The 19,757-nt window shown below is 37.1% G+C and overlaps 1 protein-coding gene across 17 annotated transcripts in view; it reads right to left on the bottom strand.

The window, feature by feature from the left end:
• The window catches only part of PARD3 (par-3 family cell polarity regulator), a 448,279-nt gene that overhangs the window by 239,838 nt on the left and 188,684 nt on the right, over positions 1-19,757 (bottom strand). For 12 of the 17 annotated variants that reach the window (XM_033067619.1, XM_033067689.1, XM_033067626.1 and 9 more), the window contains exon 5: positions 12,484-12,615. The exons of the other annotated variants lie outside the window; for them this stretch is intronic. In XM_033067619.1, the coding sequence (XP_032923510.1) occupies positions 12,484-12,615 (132 nt within the window). The remainder of the gene's footprint in view (positions 1-12,483; positions 12,616-19,757) is intronic. 17 annotated transcript variants of the gene reach the window in all.

The raw sequence follows: 19,757 nt of genomic DNA, 5'->3' as shown, positions 1-19,757 counted from the left end.
TATTTTACGTGCACAAAGTGTCTCAAACAAGCCATAAAATTAAACAATCATTATGGAGCTGCGTTGCAATGGTGTAGGTAGCTATGTGGGTTCACACTGATTCTAATATATCAACTTTTTTTTTCCCTACATATTTCCCAGCCTACATCCCAGTATATTCTGCTGTCCTCTGACACACCAGTATGGAGCTGAAGTGCCTCCTACCCAATCTTTAGTTTTTCAGTACGACTGACATTTGTTAATCTAGAGAAAAATGTGCCAGTCCTTGAGCTATATTAATTTCACCTACCCATAATGCTACAATACACGCTATCCTACTGAAATATAATATCTTGTCTTTTACATGGAGAACAGTTTTAAAGACCTTCAAGTCAGAAAAATACATCAGCTCTGATGAGAGGATGAGTTAAAAGAGTTGTCATGAAGAGAAAGCTATTTATAGTGGCAAAGTGTAACTACATGGAAGAACTACTGATGGACTTGCTTTTTGAACTCTGTGCTTTGTTGAAACAATTATTGCCTAGAAAAACAAGATAAATAAAAATGGCATGATGGAATACTCAGTGCAACTTTCAATAATTTTAAACAGATATGTCTGCTTTATTTCAGGACATTTAATTTAGTCTATGCTTTGGATAAATGAGTGGAAATTAAAAGCAATCATGAGTTCCTACACATTAGGAAAGTAAAGATTTTTGAAGAGAAATGAGGGTATCACAAAAGGAAGCGGAAATTAAGCTTTGAAACAAAGTGACTGAACACTGGCTTCCTGCCTAGCATTTTGAAGAAATAGTAAGAGAACTGGAGGTTTGGATCATACTGGGTACCTCACTCCTCATGTGTGTGTATTCCATAGTCTGTAAAAATGCCTGCAGTACACAAACCAAAGAGTAATTTTTTCCCCTCCCATTTTAAAAATAATTTTATAAGTATACTGCTCTGATTTTTAAACAGCAAAAACAAGCAATATTTTCAATGGCAAATGAAAATGATAGCCAACTGATTCTTCTCAAATTCATAAATAGTCAACTCTTGGCTGGAAAAAGAAGCATAAAAAATTTCAATCAAAATGAAGTGGAAGCAACCACATGCAGATGGCATGAAAGTAATACCTTAAAATGGAATCTGGGCAACAATTCTTATTCTTAAAATATCACATTCAAGAGATCAAACTTAAAAGTAGTATTTTTTTGAAAAGTAAAATTTTGCAGCAGTTTATTACAGAAACTCTTTTGTTCATCCAACTGATTGCTTCTTCATTGAAACACTGGTTGTGCTGTATTTGCTTTAATTCTGTGTATTCTGAGTATGAACCTCCATCATCCAGAATAAGTGAACCAGTTACATATCGGTGTTCTTACTTTGGCACAGGGGTTCATCAAAAAACCTCACCAGTGCCACAAGGCAGCTGGCAGTTAGTTCCTGGGTAGTTTGAAAAGATTTTTAATTATTTATTAAATCAGATCAAATAAAAGTATTTACAAAAAAGAGGTATTTTTGGTTTTTTCTGTTTTGTATGTGACATATATAAATAACTTCTTCATACAGCCCCATTTCCTAACCAACTTAGTTCCTGTTGTACCTGCTCACCCTGGATAGGAAGTTGAGCAGTACTCCAAGTAGTTTCAAGATCAATTTAGAATGGACTTATTTTCAAATCAGCCACTGAATGAACTGATGAGGTTGGCCTATTATCTTCTTCTCTCACCCAGTTATACTGAGGAAATAAATTAAAATCTTATGGTATCACACATCAACTAGGTCATATGACGTAATTCCATTCACTCAGTTGCTGCACTCTCTAAATCTTGCTGTGTCACTTCATGAGAATCATGACATTTCTCAAAGTAGCCTATAAATTATAGTAACCACTTAATACAGCCAGAGAGTACTACATTCAATAATGAAATGCTCATACTTAAGCAATAAAATCAAGATTAAATTTAAAACCCAAAATAAAACAAAAACCCAGACAAATTACTTCCACATAACTCAATTATTAACTCCAAGTTACACAGTCTCATTCCCATTTACAGCAAAGTGCAACCATGTCATTAAAATGACCTGTCCACACAGGATTTCAAAGAGCAAGCACCTTTCCTATTTCCACCAATGGAAGACAAATTAACAATCACTTCTACAACAGAAAGGACAAACTTGGCCCTTTTCTGATAGCACCTTCCTCACAATTAGTGAAAGAAAAATGCATAGAAAGAAAAAAAAAATGAAAATAATTCTGCTACTATTTGAAATCTAAATCTAAATCTAAATCTAAAATCTTTTTCTCTTGCCCAAAATAACCATTTTGTCTTTATTTTTGTTCTGCTTGGAGTTAACTGACTTGCAGGTCTCATCAGTGATTTACCTGAACCTCCCCTAAAAATTAAAATGAGAAGCCAAGAGTTCTCACACCCATGTTCCAGTCCAGGAAAGTTTATTTTAGTGTTAAAAGTGGTTTTATTTTAGTGTAGGAAAACTAAAACTTTCACTACAAATTAATAATATAAAAAATACGACTTTAAAATTAAAGTAATATAAGCCATTTAGAAGAAAAAAATTGTATCAGGAAGAAAATCAGTTTTTAAAAAAAAAAATAAAAAGGGCACTTACTTTTCCATTTAAAGTTAAGACCAGTTTGGCTCCTAATGAAGACTTATAAAAGCTTGGTTTGACAACAAAACCAAGCAAATTGTCAATGTTAGGTTTTCTTATAATTTGAAAGGAACAAGAAAATAACGCTTTGAAGGTGACAGAGCACTGGAAAAGGTGCCCAGAGGGTTTGTAGAGTCTTCTTCTCTGGAGATATTCAAAACCTGCCTGGATATGATCATGTGCACTCTAGGTGAACCTGCTTCAGGCAGGTGGTTGGACTACATGATCTGAGGTTCCTTCCAAGAAAAATTACTCAGTAGTTTGGTGAAAAAAACCCAAGCCTACAGCATCTGGACTGACCTTCTAATTTTGAATGGTGTCCTTCTGATAGAACATAGAAAAAAAACAGCATCAAGACTGCACAAAATAAAACAGGAAAGGGATTTAGGAAATGGAGTGTAGAGATAGCACCTCTTTCCTTCCAAGGAATTGGTTCCTGCCCCATAGAAACTTGTATTATAAACCATTAAGCAGGTACACAGGAGGAAGAGAAAGGTAGTGCAGAGAAAATAAGAATACAGATAAGGGGAAAAGGTAAAATATAAATACCATGTACTACCAGTACCACCTTCTGAAACAAAAATGCATAATTTCTTTTTATGCCTTGAAGACACAAGTAATCACATATTTACACTTTGGTTAAAAGCTAGAATGCAGAACGAGTGTAATGTGAATTTTAAATTAAGAATACTTTACCAAGAAGGGCAAGGGAGAATCCTCTATAGACACAATTAACAGAATTGCTTTAATACACTTAAAAGTTTTAACCTTTGTGCTCTTTGAAGTGAACAGTGGAACTGCATCTATTTCAGGTTTGCACAGAAGGGCTCTACTGCCCTGAAAAGTTTTACAGTGCCGTAAACTAATGAAATAAATTATCTTAATTTGGTTGGATCTATTTTCATTAACTGTATTACCCACCGAGGGAATGAGGACAAATTTTAATTTTACTAATGTATTTCAGTTCTGCATTACTTTGGCACTCTGTAATTGTGGCTCCTGCTCTGTGCTGCTCACTCGGCCATCTCGGGGCCACTCTCCCCCTCTTTCCCAGGCAGGGAGGGCTGTGCAGGGGGGAGCTGTGACCATCACCACCCCAAGCTGGGCTGAACGGGACTAACTCCTGCCACATTCCCATCAGGACTACTGAAGACACAGCACAGTAGCACCAACAAGCACATTATGGAAACAGAGAGAGCATTTTTATTATAAACAAGAAATGGGAATACATTATATACACCTGGAGTAGAAAGTAAACATATGAGAAGATAAACGTTTTTCACAGCATGAAGAAAGAAAACAAAGAAGAAAAAATCCAGACACATCCTTTGACAAAATGCTTTTCCAGGGCCATTAATGGATTTTCAGATTTCATTATTTGACCTGCTGCCATGGACAGACAGAAGTCTAGAAAGAATGAGATAACATTGTTCCACATATTATTTAGAAAACAGTCAAAAAACTAACAGCAATAATTAACTGAAAGCTTCCTAAAGCATCTCTCTGCAATTTTAGAGAGTATTATTTATACTGCTGGTATGGTGAGTTCATTACCATAAATTACCATAACAACAGGATTATTTAAATAGCTTGGTCCAAAACGGCAGAAAATTAGCAATCTATGGTTACTAGCAAATCAGAAAATGCCTTTCATGTGTGACAACACTTTCCAAAAAGTTTCTGCAAAACAGAGTGGGTCTTACAGCAGAGGCAGAGTTATATCTCACTCCATTCAGCGTTTGTCAGGCTGCACTTGCAGAACTGCATCCAGTTCTATCTGCCACAGTCTATGAAAGACAAGGATGCACTGGAGAGGGCTCAGAGGAGGCCTGTGAAGATGATTAAAGGGTTGGAAAGCAGGCACTGCAGAGAAGGACTGAGGAAGTGAAGTATTCTTCCTGGAGAAGGCTCAGGGGGACCTCATCACATTATTTGAGTACTTAAGTGGTAGCTACAGAGAGGACAGGCTGTGTCTCCACAAAGAGAACACACAGCTGGAAGACAAGGGGCTACAGGTATAATTTGCTTCAGGCAAGATTTCATCTTAATACAAGAAAGATTTGTTGGTGGTGTTTCTTTGGTTTGGTTTAGTTTTGGTTTTTGGGGGATTTTGTTATAATCTGAACAATCACTGGAAGAACCTCCCTAAGAACATGATACAGTTCCCATCACTGGAGGTGGTCAAGACAGGATTGGACAGGGTACCAGGTAGTCTCATCTAGGCTCTCTTTCCCACAAAAGGTAGGATCAGGTGATCAGGTGTCCTCCAACCTGGGCTGTTGATTCTTTAAATTTCAGACCAGTCTATCATCTGCCTGCTTATACTTGAACATCTGTGAGAGTGTACGAGTGGGAGGATAATACACACCTGAACATGATGCATGTCTCTTTCTATAAAAATTAAAAAACAGGAATATTTTTGTAAAATTGCCATTTCTGGCTTTGGTATGGCACTTTTTTTTTTTCCTTCTTTTTTTTTAATGTGGACACATATGGAGTTACATTCTGCCACTGAATTCGTATCTACACAGCAGCATATAACTGAAAGTTGACTGTAGCCCCCAACTGTCTCACCTATTTAATACACAGTATGAAATGACATATTATTTTTGAAAGGAGAACAAGATAGATGCCAGCATGAAACAGTGTTTATAAAAGCATCACCACTACAGCTGTCCCCAAGCAATAAAGCTGTTTATTCCAACCTCCTACCTCATATAAACTGAAATCCTCAGCACTGAAAAACAACTTCAAATCTGTTCATGACTTCAAGACAAATAAGACTCTTCTCTCTCCAAAATATACAATTATGGTCATGTCCAGAAATGTCCATTTTCTAGGAAAATGCACAGACTTATAAATTCCGCATTAATATTTTCTTAACATTAATACATACTGCATTGGTTGTATCTTGAAATTTTATTCTATCTCTGTACTGATGCATTCAGCATAAAAATAATTCTCTTTAAGGCTTCTTTGTTTCTGTGGTTATATACAAACATTCAGAGAATATTTAATAAATATCTGTACTAACATATTCACAGCTACAGTTTATACAGAAAAACACAGATATTTGTTTGAGTTCAGGAAATATGAAAACTCTTCCATGGGTGTAGGAATACAAAAAAAATCAGAAAAAGATTAAGATAGAACTTAAAAATCAATTTTATTTTAAATATGGAAATTAGGATTAGATTTAGAAATCAATCCAAAGGCAGATTTATACCTAGAACAGACCTACGATTCTGATTGTCACCACTGAAAAATGGTGAAAATTTTAACCTTAAAAGCAGAAACCATAAATACAGAACCAGAGAACTTAAATGCACGTCATAAGAGCTTGTTTCCAGTTCCCTGCCCCTTTTTAAGCATTCTGACATGTACCAGAACCAGCTCCAGCCATTCCACATGGAGATGTGTCTGTGGGAACTGGACCTTTCACCAGCAGCAGAACCTCACTGCTGGAAGCAGCTCAGCATGTCCAGCCTGGAAGTGACCAGCTGAGCTCCTGCACACCTCAGCTTCAAGCAGATCCATACTCCGGTGGTAAACAAACCAGGAGTTTGGACAGTTTTTGTTAAGTACTCACATTATAACCACTGAAATACAGGTTTCTCCTTTTGAAGCTCACTACACATAGAATTTTCTCCTATCTAACAAAAGCAACAGAGGAAGAACACTGAAACAAATGTAGAGATCATGGTCCCATACAGATCAGTGGTTCTCCAGTATTACAACAGTCTTATGGGAAGTCAAATGCTGTTAGAAATTGCGTACGAATTTTGACCATATTACATATGCAAAGTATTCCACATAGGGGTGATTAGTCTAAGAAGAAAGGAGAAAAAATAAGGAAAACATTATTACATGTATATTTAGTAATAGCTCCAAGATGTCAGGGTGCTCTTCTGGCAGGCAGACAGGACATTTGGCTGCCTCAGACCACTGCCCTTACTGAGCTGTAATTGTCCCTCTTCATGCTGAGTGGAGGTTGAGAAGCCAGCACTTGATAGCTTACATTTCATCTGCGCATTCGAGCTCCTACACTGAAATAGCTCACATCTTGCCAATATAAAGAAATAAAGGGAGCAGGTAATACCTAATTACCTGTAGCAGCATCAGCTAAGAGAAAATATTCTTTGGCCAAAACCAGCTTTCCACCTTCTTCACAGTACAAAACCCAGAAGAAACAACTGCTGTAGCAGTCAGGATGTTGACAGCCCTATCAGAGTGAAGCCAGAGTGATCACAGGGCCAAGAACCCATCTCAAGTAGTAAAAAACCTTTATTTGCCAGTGGATAGGAAGACTTTGAACTCTTGCAGGGGCACCTTGAGGTCTTCCAACCAACTCTTTGATTAACACAAACCTTCATTAAATCCTCCACCAGAGCACTGGTCACTTCTACCTCCCCTGGTTACAACTGTGTCAAATTTCTCAGTATTAAATCATGTGCCCAGCCAGAAACAAGCAAACACATGACATTTAGTTACATTTACTCCTCCCACGATCAGCCTCAATGTTCTTGCCTGGTTTCACAAACACTGGGCAGCCTCATGGTTACACACACACATTTCCCTGCATTTCATACAGGACCTCCACTGACAACCCCCCAAAAAGGTAGCTCTCTGCATTATGTGCAGCTCTGAACACATGCATTTCTCTATTTTTGTGACAGATATCCTTTACAGGGAGTATGATACACTTTAAAACCATCTTTGTATTTTATAATGTATATGCTGCCATGGCTCTATGTTCATTAAGGTTGTTATCACAAGAGACAAATTATGAAGTGCAAGGTCCTTGGAGAGAGAGGGAAGCAATAGACTCAACCCTGACATTTTACAGAGTAATAGATAACCAGTTAAAATTATTCCTCTAATTGAAGCCTAGCTATTCCTTTCTCCAAATCTTAAAGCCCAGTTCCTTATAATGACAATAATTTTTACTGCAGTTTCAATCTCTAGATGTGAAGAGTTTGAGGTAAGAGCCTCCACACCCTTGAGCCTCCCCCATTTTCAGGCCATGAAACAGTATTAACAGACCCTTCCACTTCAGTTACAGTCACAATAAAAGATAGAACTGAGAGAGAAAAAAAGCCAAAATACACCTGTCAGACAAGGGGAAGCACAAGAGAGGTACACTAGTGAAAACAAAAGATATACATCAGCCATAACACTATGAAACATTTAGAAATAAACAAAACAAATGAGCTGCATTGCTGCCTTCTTTCTTAAGGCATTAAATAGAAACAGGTTTTTTGTTGTTACATGAAAATTTGACAAATCCACATAAAATTAGTGGTTTAAATTCACCAAACTAACTCTGAAGCTTTGATTTTTTTTTTTTCAACTTGACAGTGCTGAAACGCATTAATTTATAGTATCCAAATATTTGAGGAGAGCATATTCAATCATATTAAAAGCAGGCCTTATTTTGCTGAAAATACAAGCTGAAGGCAGGTACTCTACAGCTGGAGACACAAGACCCATATGCTACTTCCATGTCTGATCCTGCGGCAACAGGAACCAGAGGAACTGTACCAGATTACTATGGGCAGATGTCATGAACAAAAATAACTCAGGGAACTGTTCCATACAGCACATTTCTGCTCAAGAAGACAGCAGTAGTAACCAGCTTCTCTTGCCATTTCAGAATGCATTCCAGTTGCTCTAGTCTCTGGCTTTTGCTGGATATCAGAAAGCTATAGGGCACTTGGGAATCAGACGTCCTTCAGTAATAACTATGAAATTTTACTCCATCTCCTACCTTGTTTTCATGCACTACTAAATAAAGATATATACCACATACATAAATGTATAAAAAATATATATCCGTATATATATAGAATTACCTGTAGTTTTAAACACACTAAACTTGTTGTATTTGCGAATCTGATCAACTAAAGTGAGGCTGTTTTATGATTTCCTTTCCTGCTGTCCTTGCATGCATTCCCAACCAGCTGAGCAAGGAATATACTGCTTCAATTCAAGGTGTCTTGTTTGCTGTCAGTTCCAATATTTGACTAACAAAACAAAAATGACCATGTGAGAGAAAGTTTCTGTGTACCTAAACTTAAGGAATTGGTGAAAACTTTAACTCTTTCACGCATTCCCTTTCATGTCTCCCTGGTATGAAACAGCATGAGGCCAGATTTGATCAGGGCCCAAACAAGTCTTGAGGTGAACTAAGGGAAGAAAGAGTTCTCAAATAAAAGTGACATTACCTCATATATGAATAAATTTCAGAGAAAATAAGATTTTTCAACTATTCTTTAAAGTTTGGTTGCTGTGGGGAAAAGGAAGGTGCTGTGAAGGGCAAGACAAAGAATAAAAACCAACTTTTTTTAAGATATTTCAGAATCAAATTAAAGATTGCAAATTTTTTTTCCCAGTACTTGACAATCTGTTAAAAAGAATTAACTGAGTGAAAGAGTAAAAAATATGATCTTGGAATCACAGAATGGTTTGGGTTGGAAGGGACCTTAAAGATCATCTACAGCTCCAACCCCTTCACCATGGACAAGGGCACCTTTCACCTTGCTCAGAGCCCCATCCAACCCGGCCTTGATGGGATGAGGCATCCACAACTTCTTGGAGCAACTTGTTTCAGTGTCTCACTGCCCTCCTAGTGAAAATTTTCTTCCTTATATCTATTCTAAACCTATTCTCTGTCAGTTCAAAGTCATTCCCCCTTGTTCCATCACTACATGTTCTTGTAAAAAGCCCTTAAAAATCCTTACATTTCTAAATGTACTCTGAAACTGAATTTGCATTTTTGGCTCCAGAGTGGTGAAATGATTCTTGGTACAGTCTTCCGCATAACTTATCTAATGGGCTTGAGAAATATCAGAATTTACTGAGAAACACTTGGATCATTTGCCCTGTGGACAACCAGAGGGCTCTGGAACTAACTGGGAACAATTGCTAGGCAGATACAGCTAACCAGCACATACACCTACAAGACCTTAAAGACTCGTAAACCAATCTTTTCCATTTATTTGATGTATCACTCTAATTTACTAGAGCCCAAGTAAAACTCAACAGATACAAGCAAAAACAATTACTGCCAGAAATTTTAATGGGTTTCATACATTCCTCCATTTTTAGGTGCTAAAACCCAGACAAGTTTACAGAACTACTTCTCTAACATCTACTTGAACATATCTAATTCTATGCCCTTATTAATCCCTACTACAGTGGTCTATAATGGTTTCCTAGAAACAATGTCTCTTGTTTCATCTTCAGGGTGAGCAGTGATGCTACAGAATTAGTTTGCTCCCTAGTGCTGTTAATAAGAAATGAGGTGTTGTCCACACAAAAATAATTGTACTTCTTCAGCACATCACACGTTCAAAATGTAATTCCAGTGAAAGTTCATTTATGCTAGAAGGTGACAAAGATCACCCTGGAATTTTTTCTCGCCCTATATTCAAAAGAAAGAGATGAGACCAACTTTGAGAGAAGTAATTTGAGCCCAGACAGAAGAGCCTTCATCCAACAAAAAGTCTCTGGATTCTGCAAGATGAACACAATGTTTTCTACTACCTTCTCTGAAGAGCAGGTCAGATCAGCACTATTAATCCCCCTGGTATCTGTAATGGGTTCTGCCCTACAGGTTCCTTGGCACTGTTGCTGCCTTTCCCTTGGTGCCAGACCTGCTGTCTGCTGCTCATTGGGTCCTGGCAGGGTGCACAGAGCACTCCAGCCCTTCCACAGCTCTGCCAAGCACACAGGAACACAAGTTGCTCAGTTAATTGATGATGCCAGATTGCAACCTCATTGCTTGAGCTTCCCCTTCTCAGAAGTGAAGGTTTAACCAGTGGGAAATGACGTCCCACAGAGGACACTGAAGAAGACATTAAAAACACTGAAATGTGTGGAAGAATATCTCTGTCTGCAGCTACTCCATCCCCTACCAGGCCCTTCCTTTCTTCCATACAGTGCATACCACTCTCCCAACAAACTTTATCCTGAATGTATCCTGCTAAACAGGTTTCAGTCTAATTAATTATCCTGCTGATATGAAACTGCACAAGGATCCTGATCTTCCAGGTACATGCAGAATCATTAACATATTCAAAGAATAAACTCTCTCTGTTAATAAAAAAGCCACCACTACAAACAAACAAAAACAAAAAGCAGAGAACTTGCTCTAAAGAAACATCATATTTACAATCTCAAACTGTGAACAGTTAACTCTGGTAACAAAAAAGCTACCAGTCTACCACTACTGGCAAATTATTTATCTAATTGTTGAACAAATTGAACTAGTTAAGCTGTTCAGAGACTAAAATCAACACAAAGCTTAATATGAAACATCATATATTAAAATTTCATGTACCCGACATTTTACAAGATGATCACTATTAAGATTTCTAATCCAACTTCTTTTGCTGAGACAACAGTTTCATTAACTGCCATAGTGCAAATCTAATGATGCATGGAAACATGCCTTGACAACATCAAACAAGCAGAACTGACACAGGAGGTGCCTTCAAATGTGGGCACTTTCCCTTTCAACACAGGCTGATACAGAGACAGCAGCTCACTTCATCCAACCTAACACTGCATCTTCTTGGAGGAAAACAGCAATGGAAGGAACACTGGCATTAAATGTGCAGAGAAAATAATAGAAACACCAAAGACAGAATTTTTCTCATAGAACATATAATTAGTTTGCAGATAATTACACGGCATAAAAATAGTTAATCACTCACAATTGGGAGGAGTTTGAGTAGTTTTTTTTAATACTCTGTGACGTTATTTAAGCTCCTTTTAAACTAAGAATGGGCTTGAATAAAGAATATTTGGAGTTTGCTATGCTTTGGCAATGCCAAACTTCAAATGTCAGTAAGGGATTTGTGGGTGAAGGAGATCAGTCCCAGGATACCAGCCCAATGTTGGATTACAAACCTTCCCCTCCAATCACACAGTACAGTGTAACCAAGTCTGGCTGTGTCAAATAGCAAATTTCATTTTGAAGCTCTTCTGTATAAAGGAAATTCTGAGTTTAGGTCCTATTGCTGTAAAATAGAAAATCTATACATTTTGTTCAATGCAAAAATTCAGTATTTTCATGGCACATTGCATAAAAAAGAAAAATGAGGTAATGTTTCTACATATGCACTACCCTACAGATGAGCTTGCTGCTGTATTTCCAATTTCCATATTAAAGATGCATTTTCCATATACATCTGAAGACACTTTGAAAATTTCAGGCATATACAAAGACGTGAAGTGACTGCTAGGTAATTTGAATTTCAGACCTTTAAACCTCTGTGACTACTGACTTATTAATAAATTAAGAAATAATTAAATAAAATAAAAACAATCACAAATTGAAATTACTGTGTCTCAAAAATGCCTAAGATAAAAAGCAATATAAATATACAGTAAAGAAATATAAGACTGTCATAAAATGTACAATTAATATGTTTGCGGTCTTAAAAATAACAAGCATTTTAAAGTGCAGTGCCAAAACTGACCCACATTTGGCTATTGTGTAGTATTATTGTTGGATTTCAATGGCAGTGTTTATCAAAATAATACTAATTAAAATAGCCCTGTTGGTAGCAGTTGTGAAGAACAGCAGCACTCCATATACAATAGGAATGTGTTTATGAAATTAAATTATTTTCAGGTGTTCATTTCAGTCTTAATGCAGGTTTTTTTGAAGCAGAGGAATCCCATACAAATTAAGTCAGCATACTTCTGATGCTTCTATTATGCTCTGAGAGCCTATGTCAGGTAAGAATACACTTCTTTGTAATAGCTTGGAGTAGCATAAAGATTAGATTGATAAAGTAATATATATATACACATATATATTACCTGTTCTTGCCTCTCCAGCCACTTGTCCACCATGGGATGACTGGCACTTAACGATGAACGAGCATTGTCTCTCTGAAACTGGTTAGACCAGCTACTAGTATCTCGTGGTAGGCTTCTGTAGTTTTCATCTTTCTAGTTTAAAAGAAACAAAAAAGTGTCTTATAAAAAACAACCAGTCCTTGCACATTAACAATGCAGCTGGTTATTAAACTAATACAAAAGGAAAACTGGACCCAAGGACTGGACCCACGGACAGTGCGATTGCTTGGCCACTCAAGGGCAGGAGCTCCCATTCCTTAATGCCAGGGATGCCCAAATAAAGCCTTGGTGGCATTGTAAATCTTCCACCCACTCATGCTCCCTTCCTCTTTTTCAAACCTCTGGTGCAGAGATTCCCAAGTACATACTCAGCAAGGCTTTCAGAGCATCACGCTCCTCAGTTCATTCTCACTGAGAGCAAACGAGCCCATTTGGTGACTGCTATGGCCGCTATATAATTTTTTCAAGTCTCTGTATGCAATCAATTTTACAATCAAAGCAGTCTCACAGCTCCAGGTATGGTCTTTTAGACCACAATAGCATGCTGTAGAGTTCAAAACTTGAATTTATTATTTCACATAATGGTGCTTTGCCTGGTTTGCCTGAAGGTATACAAATACAGTCACATTTGTAGAACAGCAGCAGATGGAGATTGTGCTGACAGAGACACACTGATCCTACTGAGACTGATAATTTTTCTCTTTATTTTTAATTGATGAATTTGTCTGCACATCCTTCCTACAAGCTGTACAAATTCTTCAGCTTCTAAAGGTTATTAGTCCTTACCCAGCCTGATCACTAAAAGCCAACAAAAGCACAGAGGTAGATTCTTAATGATGGGAGTTACCTTTAGCCTCAAGTCAGTATTACTGATAGCTTACATAGCTTAGTTCCTTCCAACTGAAATAATACATGGAGAGAAAAATTCTGCTTAGCTTTTCAAAAGAAAAATTATAAATATACTATATAATATTTAAATATACTTCCTTCAGAAGTAGAGTATTTTTTCCAGTCAATGTTTGTCTATCTTCATGCCAAATCAGATAATTTAGAGAAAGTATCTATTTTAAAAACAGGATTGTACTCCTACATATTTTGCAATATTACTATTTTTAGGAATCTCAAAACCCTCTAAAATAATAAACAAATACCAGTGCACATTGCAGAAAACTGTTATTTTCTTTATTTATAGCACACAGCAGATTTTTGACCCCCTCTTAAATCAATGCTTCATTCCATCAGCATGAGTATTTCCTTTCCCTGTTTGCCATATTGATACTTCTTTGGCCTGGAACAATATTAGTCCAGTATTCTAGATGTAGCATCAATTCTCTTACAACTGTCCTTCACAACTTTGTTGCTTGTAAACACATTACAGGTTTTGCTAAGAAATTCAGGTCTTAGTATAAATACTGTGAAATACAGCAGTTTTCAAAAGCTTCCTGTGCAAGACCAATCTTTTCCCAGCTTTCTTAATTGATGACAACTTATTTTCTTGAAAGACACTGTACTATAAAATAAAGTCTTCCATTTTAAGACGTTAAAGCTTCAACTCACCCAGCACAAGATAACCTTGAAAAAATATGTTTGCACAGGTAACCAGCCTAACAAATAAATCTAAATTACTTTACTCTGCCACAAATGAGCAAAAACTTTGTGTTTCAGCAACTAAAAACAATCCAGTATTCCAGTGCTGGTTAACACCACAGCAAACTAGAAACTTGCTCAGTGTCTTGCTTAGAAAGGGGAAGTAGAAGTCAGCTTCATTTGTACAGCAAATGCCATAAAAGCCAGGGAATGGTGTGTACAAATTGATTTTTTCCTGCTGCTTCTCTTATTCAATTCTTCTCTTCAGGTGACAGGGATGGCACAGTTCCTATACGCCAAAATAACAATTTCTCTTGTTCAAAGTGGTGGGCAGGTATAACAACAAAATCAGAATCTGACAAAGAAATAACGAAAAATCATTTTATGCACAAAACCACCCATACAGTTGGTGGATGCATTATTGTCACCTACTACAATAACCCACTACCTGACACACCATCACCTAGTCTGAATGAACAGAATTTTCTTCCTATGAAAAAAGATGTTTTCTGTATTTCTGTATTTTATAGAGAATTCCATTTTTTTATTGATTCCCACTTACAATGTTCAATAGAAACTTTTTAGAAAGACATTTTTACTTATAAAACACAAAGACCTGTCTCCACGCAGCATCCATTATGCCTGCACAGGAGTGTTTCACAAGAGCAAGAGAGAAGGAAAAATGCTCATCTAGGGATGTGTTGTTCTTCAATCATTCAATCACCAGATCACAGAATCACAATGAACAGTCACATTGCACAAAGTTTATATTGGAAATTTGTGCTGTAAAAAGTCTCAGGTATCACAGCACTCAATGTAAGTGAAATTATCTAAGCCAAGAGAGTTAAATTAGGCCTCTGTTTTGTGTATCTATACTAATGTCAAGAATTGTGCAAAGAGTTTACACCTAGTGTTATCTGTGCTGACAGGAAGAGTACATTCACCCCACCTACCAAAATATTTCTGCTTGTAGCCTACTTCTGTAGAAGATTACCTTTCTCCTGCTAAGACTTAAATCAGCTCATTTTACACAAAAGGCATCCAAGTCACTCAGTAATTTTTTTCTGACACCAGAAATAAAAGCTGAAATGGTAGTGAGATGTGGTTTCTGTAACTCTTTTGGTTTCTCAGCACTTTCACCTCTCACCTTTTTTCAAATGTTCAAAATAGTGCTATCATCAGATTGGAATAAAATACCAGTGCTGCAATCACACACACAGTCATGATGCCGTTAGCCAACGAGTGAAATATTAGAAGATCCACCAGCCACAGACAAAACTTTCACTCCTTTCTTTGTCATTGCTTTGTGGCAAACAGCTGTCCCTGTACCCCATGAGTGACAACAGTGGGACAGGCACCAAGCTAGAAAAGGAGCAGAGGGATCAGCACTCAGCACTGCCACATGCCATCCTTCTCACAGACACCTACACCACACAGCCTGAAGGTGCTCCTGGCTACCTGTAACCCCGGATTTGCAGGGGTTTCCATTTCTGCCAGAGCTAATTCAAAGATAGCTATGCTGACAAACTATAGAGGTATGGGTGAAAAACATCACTGCAGCTTAAACACTGGGATTTACTGAGCCAGCTGTGATGCTGCTATTTGAAATAGATATTGTTTGGGGATTTTTTTTTTTGTGTAAAATATTCATTGCTAATCCAGAAAGCTGTACTTGTCTTCAGCATGATCTAGTTTTAGCACATGTGCTCCCAACATCCAGCTGAAAAAGCTACAATATCATAAAGGAGGATATTTCATGGTACAGAAGCCATCAGGGTCACACAGGGAATTCCCATTTCTTCTGGAAATGCAGCTGTAAGCCCTCCTGGGAGCAGGGCTGACATGCATCATCAGTTACAATTAAATGCCCTAATTTTTTAAAAAAGAAGGATTTTTTTCCCAAACATCTTTGGGGACCATGGGCCATGTCAGGTTTATCATGTTTGAAATGGAAATTGATCAATATAATACTAAAACTGCCAAGTCATAATACCACCACTACACTTAACTGCAGCATTTCAGAGTCATTTTAATAAGGACACATAATCTAACACTTTAAGATTTAGTTCAGCATGGTGTCCCTGTGGGGTTTTGCTGGAGGATTGGGTGAAAGGGGACAGGAAAAATGAAGCAATTTTGCTGTACTTTTAATTTCAGATGATTTGCAATATGTAACAAGAGTCTCATCAAAGACTTTGCAGCTTGTAGACGAAATGACGCATTAGAATGATCTGTGTACTTCAATTACTAGCTGTCATTGCATAAATTCACTTGTGATTTTAAATTGCAGTTGTACCTCTGCAAACTCCCAGCACCACAACCCAACCAGAACATTCTCCACATGTGTGGTGCCAGTTCCACTCCTGCTAAATGATTTGCTACATTACAAATAGTGAAGAAACTGGGTTTTCCCTTTGTTTCACCTCCAGAATGGCTAAAGTGTGGCAAATTTTGGTTGCTTATTTAAAACAAAACTACACTAGACAGCATTACAACAGAGGTAAGATACATTACAGACCTCTTCAAAGTAATTCTCTGAAAGACAATTCAAATATGCAAACCAAGTTTTCACTTGAATTATTCCTACAGCAAATAGCCCATGTGTCCTTTAGACAGTCACTAAGAGAGATCATTTTGGGCACTGATCATTTTTTTGCTATCTAGTTTTTTTTCCTTCTATTCTATGCACTTTGGAAAAGGCTGCTTATTTGTTTGGCTTTAGCTCCTTGTGATGTTCTCAGACTGAGATAGGATTTGTGATGAAAGATTAAGAAAAAGACTTTGTTTAGTCTTTTGAGGTTATGATTTCACCTGAAAGACTTTGAGCAAATTCATGTCTATAAGGTCAATTATTGTTGTTGAATCACTTTCTTTTAATGCTCCACTATGACCATGTTAGACACTGAACAATTTGGTGTCACTCTCAGACAGGATGCTAAAAGCTGTAATTAATTACCAAAACATTCACACAGTTTATGTGAGTTTATGTAAGCAAATCTGTCTGATGAAAACATCTGTTTATAAATGAAATAATATACACATAGACCCATTTTCCATGCTGTCTGATGGTCTAGCAAATAGATTCCTGAAGTTTCTTATTTTGTTGAGGTTTTGTGGTTGCTTTTTAACTGTATTTGAGACAAATAAATATGGGATAAAACCAAATGGACCCCCAATTCTAAAAAAAAAAAAAAAAATAAAGCCAAAAAATGAAGAAGGCTGCACAAATAATGTCTATTTTACATCGAAAATATATTACATCTATAAAATTAATTAATCCAAAAGATGCAATGCATGAACAGAAATTCTATTTTTTAAAAAACCCTACTTACACAGATGTCAGATTTGGAACTGTTCTCTCTATTAACATAGCATCTTTTAACAACAATTTCTCCCAAATGTCAGTAATTTACCTCCAAACTAATTGTACCAGTCACTTCCTATAACTATCCATATGTCTTAGGAAACTAACAGTACTGCTTGGGTGAGCTTCCTTTTATGCCTGGTAGATTCAGTTTTCCAAGGTTGCTCTTTTCCTGATGTATACTGAAGAACACGACCCCAGAAGCTGCAATAATCCAGATACAGCCCAGCCATTTAGTGTAGAGAAGAAGGAATGAGTTACAGTCACCCAGTATCCGAAACCTTTGATCTGAGGCCACTCTTCAAGGAGTAAAGTAAAAGAGGACTCTCACATTAAAGAATTACCACAGCTTCATGTCTTCTATCAGCTCTGACCCAGAACAGGGGTCATTTCCAACTGGTAAAAACTGATTTGCAGAAGATACAAATATAATAGTCTAATAAAGAACTCGCATGCCCTATTTATGGTGAAAATAGATGAGAAGAATGACCACTCCACATTTATTTGGATCTTTTCAGAAAGACTTTTCTCAGAAATGACCCTCTGTACAGCTCCATGAAAGGAATTAATGTATTATGCTTCTAGAAGAGCTCATTAGATACCAACAAGGAAAAAAGCAATTGAAAATACAGTGTTCTGCTTAAGTTCTATCACCTTACATTCAGAAATTTCCAGAGCTGTGCTATTCCAATTTATATATTCCATGTTATCCTTTGACTGACAAGCACAGCCTGACCTTAAAACAAAGCAATAACTATAGGCCATGATAAACAGATAGTTTTCTGTGCAAGTGGTGTTATATGTAAACACTCAGTGTTGAAGAATATGGGCTAAATTAAGAGTAAACTAAAAAACACAATACTGCCTATCCAAAACATTCTGTTGATGTCTCTTGTTTACAACACAAAAATGAAAAATGTCATGATCTCTGCACATACACATGCAAAGCCAGAAGTTTCCAAACAGCGTGTGCTGTTATTTCTCAGATGTAGGGACAGGAAAGAGCTGCTTCTTCCTTCCACTCATTACTTATTAATCTCCTAATAAACCCCCACAAGGAATAATGCAAAACAGCTCAAATAACATACAGCAGTTTATATTCTGCAATTATAATTCAGAAGCTGGCTTTCATTTCTGTAAGCGCAACTAAAAAGAAATGGTTTACCAGGGTTCTATTTTAGAGAAAAATAAATGAACCAGCTAAGTTAAAGTGTCATGAAGCTACAGTTCTGATTTCTCTACACATTATACTCAGAAGACCATTTCCCCTTCTATTATTTTTCATTCAAGTGAATATTCTCTTTTCCTGTGCCACTTTAAAGGCATCTAAAGATTTTTAGGTCCACCTATACATGAATCTCTGTAGGTATCTGTTTAAATGCAATAATATAATATTGCACAGTCCTGTCATTTTCACCAGATATTTGCTTTTGTACCCAAATTTATTTATTTTATGCCAATTTGGATTTAGAGATAATGCAATTTGTAAAGTTGTTTGTTTATTTTAAGTGTTGACATGATTCATTTGATTCCTTGGGAGAGCCAAGAAATTAAAGAAGGAAAAAAAAGCTGCTAATTAATTAATTTCAAAGCAGCCTCTGAAAATAGGATTTAACAAATTGAATGCCAATATTAAAAATATTTCAGAAGCTAAGAGAAACAGGAAACAAGGGAATATAGGAAACTTCATGGAGACCTTATATTTAGATCTTGAAATAAAGAATATCTTATAAACCATCAGCATTAGCCTTTTAAGTGTTCAGTAGATGTTTTTAGTTGGCCATACCACTAAAATGCTGCAACTGGCTGTCTGTATGTTTAGAAACTTGCATCTGATGTTCTGAAATGAAGAAAGGAGGTTGAGATATGAGGTAACCAGTCTGTCTTTTCTGACTAATCAAAGTGATTTTCCCCTTTCTTCATGACATGGCCAGCATGGAGAAGAGCAGGTTTTTAAGGTAAGAAGCACAAAGGCCATGTTCCAAACCCGTGGTACCTTCACACACGCCAACCCTTCCCCAGTGTCACCCACACACCAGTACCCTCCTCTGTATGGAACTGTATGGACCAGGAGCTCCACTGGGCTCTCAGCAAAGCATCCATCACCTCATCCAACTTGCCAACTCATTTCAGACCTCAGCCAGAATTACTCCTGGGATCTGTGGAGAAAAGCCCAAAGAGGAACCAGGCCAGGGCTTGTAGCAGTGTTTCTCTTTTATCTGAGTTTACAGTAGCACACACACCCTTAGCTCCTTGCAGTCTCACTGGTCTTCCTCACTCTGAA

The sequence above is a fragment of the Catharus ustulatus genome, chromosome 1, assembly GCF_009819885.2.
Source record: "Catharus ustulatus isolate bCatUst1 chromosome 1, bCatUst1.pri.v2, whole genome shotgun sequence".
Lineage (NCBI taxonomy): Eukaryota > Metazoa > Chordata > Aves > Passeriformes > Turdidae > Catharus > Catharus ustulatus.
Note: the sequence above shows the minus strand (reverse complement) of the source record. Positions and strands in the feature narration are given on the sequence as shown.